At 34.8% G+C, this 5181-nt stretch overlaps 1 protein-coding gene across 1 annotated transcript; it reads right to left on the bottom strand.

Moving 5' to 3' along the window:
• Positions 1–454: 454 nt before the first annotated feature.
• LOC110929838 (E3 ubiquitin-protein ligase RMA1H1) lies at positions 455–2529 on the bottom strand. Its single transcript, XM_022173027.2, has 2 exons — positions 2327–2529; positions 455–1306 (listed from the first exon to the last, which is right to left on the bottom strand). The coding sequence occupies exon 2, from the start codon at positions 1299–1301 to the stop codon at positions 579–581; it is 723 nt and encodes a 240-aa protein (XP_022028719.1). The 5' UTR covers positions 1302–1306; positions 2327–2529; the 3' UTR covers positions 455–578.
• Positions 2530–5181: the final 2652 nt, after the last annotated feature.

The following is a 5181-nucleotide window of genomic DNA, read 5'->3' as shown; positions in this document are numbered from 1 at the left end:
CCTGGACCCGAACACTTGATCAAATCTAGCATCTGTGTAAATATAAACCAGAACAAGTATAAACTTTCACGGAAAAGCTATATGTGGAATAATGAATGTATGAATTAATCTCAGATCTCCCAAATATCTTACATCTCCTCATGCTCAAATTTATACACATTAAGTTGGAACTTATGAAAAATTGAACAGATACTAAAACTGGAACTAAATCATGTTGTGAACATTCTGTCGAGAAGTCCAACCGACTGTATCGTTAAATGTTGCATCATTTATCGTTATATGTTGCATCCAACCAATTTATCGTTATATGTTGCATAACACTAGTAACAACAGCATCAACATACCCAGTAGAATCTTAGTCACAGCGCATCTAACACTAGTAAAAAACAACTCTTAAAATCCACCTCTACATTTTAGAGGCCAGACAATAATACAAACATTTAACAAATGCTTATAAATAATTTTTCGAGTAACCATACCCATAAAGATAAGGTATCATCACAACATTAATGTGAATCTACAAGAGAAGCTCATCAAGTGAATGCATATATTTCCTTCATAAACCAAGCTATACAAACTCAAAACAAGAGAAGGCACAATACGAAACAGCAAAACATAAAAATAGTCAATCGGTTTAGCGATTTCTCGACCTGCATCACTTGTCTTCTCACTCTTGTACTACTGGTACCCGAAACCAGATACGGGTTTTGGTACGACCCGTAAGGATGAGCAGCAAAAAAACTTGAATCAGAGCTCCGGAAAATCATACCGCATACCATCTCACCAACCATCCCCACAATTGGGCTCGAAAAGCTAGTTGGGGTCATGGCCCCAACTAGGTTGGTCGGTCCAAACGCATAGCTTCCAAACGGGTGCGTGTGAGGCTGAGCCTGAAAAGGGACCGGATGGATCTGCTGGTTCAGTTGCAAAAGCGAACCACCAGGCGCTGATGGTCTGTTGGGTATGACTAGGTCTGGTTGGTGAGCGCTTTTCAAACCGGATTCGGGTTCGTTTGAAGTTGGGGAATTGCCACGCCCGTATAGTGGAACAAGTGATGTATTAGAGATGCGGGTTTTACATACAGGGCATTTGGGCTGTTTGTCTGTTTGGATATGAAGCCATTTGTAAATGCAGGGCCAACAGTACAGGTGGCCGCATAGGGTTACCACCGGGTCTCTTGCTGCGTCTAAACATATGTTGCACTCGCAAAATACTGTTGAAGTTTCAGAAACTGATTTCGAGTTCTTGCTCGGTGATGTATCTCCTGTGTAATCAGACAATGGTGTCTGTTGGAAAGCCATTAGCACTGCACAACAACAAAAAATTGTTAAAATACACACACACACATATATTATATCATTATATGTATGTATATTATTGTATAAACAAAAACAATTAACAAGATGCCTTACAGGCTTACACAGATCAATCATAGCCTGCTGACATATAATAATAAGATTATGTAGGCCACTTAAGGATCATGAGCCGGTGAATCACACTATTATTAACTTAGTTAATTAATTTACTTTATTATATTAATAATAACTTCAGGGGTGTTTGGTTGCACATCAATTAATCAGTTATAACAACACGGAGTATGTTACATTTTTGGTCCTTTTCACTAACGTCGTCTTTTGAACTTCTTTTTTTGAAACATTTTTTAATATATAATTATTTTTTAATAAAAGCAAGTTAAAGGGTGTAAAATGACCAGAATACCCTCATATGTATTGCACACAACTGAACTAAACAAAAAAGTTAAACGCCCGACAGTGAAGAGAACGTAATGTGTTACAGCTTTTCAAATAAAGGACGTTCTTAGTAATTACGTTAGTTAAAGCACACCACCTGCAATTTAGGGTAAACTGTTATAGCCCAAGCAGCAGAACTCAACCCAAAAGACTAGTTTTGTGGGTGAGAGACTATAAACCCCTATTTTTTTGCTCATACAACCGATGTGTGACAATATACCTTGCAACAAAAAGTGTAATTTATTTACACTAATAAAAAAATGTGTTGCAGCCTGCAAGAGATAGTGTTTGTATGTGCACAAATAAATTAACCTAAAGTTTACAACTTTCCATAGTGTTTGTCAAAAATTAACTATTATATATGAAAACAGATAATTAAATGTAAAAAATTAACCTAATTATACATCCAAACAGTCACTGAATAATACCAAAATCATAATTGAATCAGATCAGAGAAATTCTGAAATAATAAAATCTCCGTAAGATGAAGCCATAATTGATGAAGAACATAACATATACGGAAATAGAAAATAATCTGGAAAGAAAAGATGAATAAGGGGTGAAAATAGACAAACCTTGAATCGTTGTGAGATGAATCGTATTTAAGTTTAGAAAAGAAGAAGATTTGTAATTACGAATTAGGAGGGAATCTGCGGTGTGATTAAAAGGGGAAATTACAGGAGGTATTGAAAGAATTAAGCGACGGTTTATGTAGGCACTGCCAGCTGTTTTAAGGGACCGGTTTCCGGCAAAATGAGCTAATTATAAAATTAGGTTTTGGTTAGGTGTGGGGTGCAATCTTCATTGCTTTGATTAAGGTGAACTAAATACATCTCCTCTGTACTGGTTGTTAGGGGTGTACACAATTTGGTTCAGTTCAATTATTAGCATTAATCATAATTGTAACTGAAAGTTATTGGTTAATTGGTTCAGTTAATTTGTCAGTTTTTGGTGAATTTCGGTTAATAATCAAATTAAACAAGGGCTAATCATCACTAGTATTCTAGTAGTGGTCATGGGTATTCAAGTTCCACCTATGATGGGTCTGGGTGAGTTTTCCCCTTCAGGTCTCAACTTCGAGTCTGGGTGATAGGGGTTTCTCATTGAGAAGTTTAAATAGGGGATCTATTGTACGAGGGGGCTCTCTAGCGCGGACCCGGTTAAAACAATGTATGTTAGACCACTCGACATTCACGAATAATTCACACTTTTCAAAAAAAAAAAAAAAAAAAATCAAACAAGGGCTAAATTATTTTGCTTAGAATTACATGTAACAAAGGTATAAATACATAAAATGAATGTATAAATAAATGAAATGAATATATAAATTCCATGGACGTAGCATAGTGCCCCCCCCCCCCCCAAACTTTTTGCTCAGTAGTGTCCGGTATATAGTTTTCGTATAGAATTTTTTAGGTATATACGTTTTCGACCCTCCGGTTTTATATTTTATAGGTATAATTTTAGGTCTGGTGACTTCCGACCCCATGGTCAAAAATCTCAAGCTTCACCACTGATAAATTCGGATTCGAAATTCGACTCGATTCGAATTTGATCAATTGGAATTAATTCCAAGGAAATACTAGCACCCTTGAAGAATTAGAATTCGAAACAAGTATTGGAATTAATTCCAACTAGCATTAACACTCGTGCGCGTTGCGGCACGGGTACATCGCAAATATCAAATAAATTAGTCCAAACTTTTTGTGATGCGTTAACCGTATGAAAACACACGTTTCGACGTAATTGATTGAACTCAATGTAACCTATATAAACAATGTGATTGGATCAAAACATAAAGTAAATCAAATTTATACCGTACAATCATAACGTATTACATATGACCCTAGTCATACATAGAAAATGTAATGGGTATAACGAAAAAGATGACACGTATAATTAAAAGAGATTAATCAGAGCGTTTAAAAAAAGGGAAAAAAGAAACCACAATTTGACTCCACTCCGATCGAAACAAAATTTACAAGACACATAAAATAATCACGAAAACATATTATATTTCACCTGACTCGTTCTCCAAAAAAGTTTAAGTCGAAACATACACCAAACTCGAATTTATACTGAAACGTACATAAAAAATGTGCACGAAAAAAAAATGTTTTTTTTTAAATGAAAACGTATTATATTTAACCTGAATCGTTTCCAGTAAAAGTTTACGTCGAAATATAGAGCAAATCGAATTTATACTGACATGTACACAAAAATATGCACGTAAAAAAATTAGTTTTTTATTAAGTAAAGGGGGTACTTAAAATTGTGACAAGTAACACTAATGTCACACCACTGACAACGACCACCAACATTAGAAAAGCTCGTAAAAAAATTAAAAAAAAGTAAAAAAATAACACCGAACGAAAAACAGTCGTAAAATCGTTCAACCACGCACGTCCGTTGCGACGTGTTAATGAGAAGAAATTAGCCATAGACGTTAAACGTTGAAAAAAATAACTAAGTCGATCTAGGACCCACCCGTTACGACGAACTTATTAAACAAAGAAAAATAGACGCGTTGTGACTGTTCTGTCAAACAGGAAAAAGCAGACGAAAAACGGTTGAACCTCACGCGCATGTTGCGGCGTGTTGACTCGCAAAATTTAGAACGAAATGTAAAACGAAAAACTTGCAAAATATGAAAAGTATGGGAGGACGAAAGTTAAAAATAAAAAGTATGGGGTTAAATTGTAAAAGATGAAAAGATATGGGTTAAAAGTAAAAAAGTTAAAGAGGTTAAATGCAAAAGATAAGGTCCTTTGAATTAAAAATGGAAAATACAAAAACTTTTTTTGAAAAACACCTAATCCATAAGTTACAACAATGTAAAACAATTTATATTTTGTAAATGAAAAATGGTAATATGTTTGGTTGATGAATTCACAAAAGGAATTAAAATTTGATATATTTACATTTACATTTACAACTACTACAAACATAAGTTGCCTACGTAAGCCGGTAATAGTGCATCCATTCAATTGGTCAAAAAGGGCGGCATGGATAATAGTGCCAAACAGCTGCCTGACACTCCCATATTGGCCCAACAAATTTACGATTTTATCCCCCTTTAAAATTACGATTTTGTCATCAGTTAAAAATTTATGATTTCGCCCCCGCTTAAAAATAAATTTACGCTTTTGCTCCCAGCTAAATATTTCAATTTTACCCCCGGTTAAAAATGACGATTTTTCCCCGTTTCAATTTACAGTTTTGCCATTAGTTTTTTTCCCTTATAAATACGATTTTCCCATCAGTTCAAAATTATGTTTCTACCCCCACTTAAAAATAAATAAACGCTTTTGCTCCCAGCTAAAAATTCCAATTTTGCCCTCGGTTCAAAATTACGATTTTGCCCTGTATAAATTTATAGTTTTGTCATTAGTTTTTTTTTCTCACAGCCAAGTTACGATTTTACCCTCAG

The sequence above is a fragment of the Helianthus annuus genome, chromosome 3, assembly GCF_002127325.2.
Source record: "Helianthus annuus cultivar XRQ/B chromosome 3, HanXRQr2.0-SUNRISE, whole genome shotgun sequence".
Taxonomy (NCBI): Eukaryota; Viridiplantae; Streptophyta; class Magnoliopsida; order Asterales; family Asteraceae; genus Helianthus; species Helianthus annuus.
The sequence above is the reverse complement of the archived record's forward strand: the minus strand, read 5'-3'. Positions and strand labels throughout refer to the sequence as shown.

What these genes read in the sequence shown, in the direction of transcription:
- LOC110929838 (XM_022173027.2), bottom strand. Translation starts at nt 1,301, where the DNA reads ATGGCTTTCCAACAGACACCATTGTCTGATTACACAGGAGATACATCA.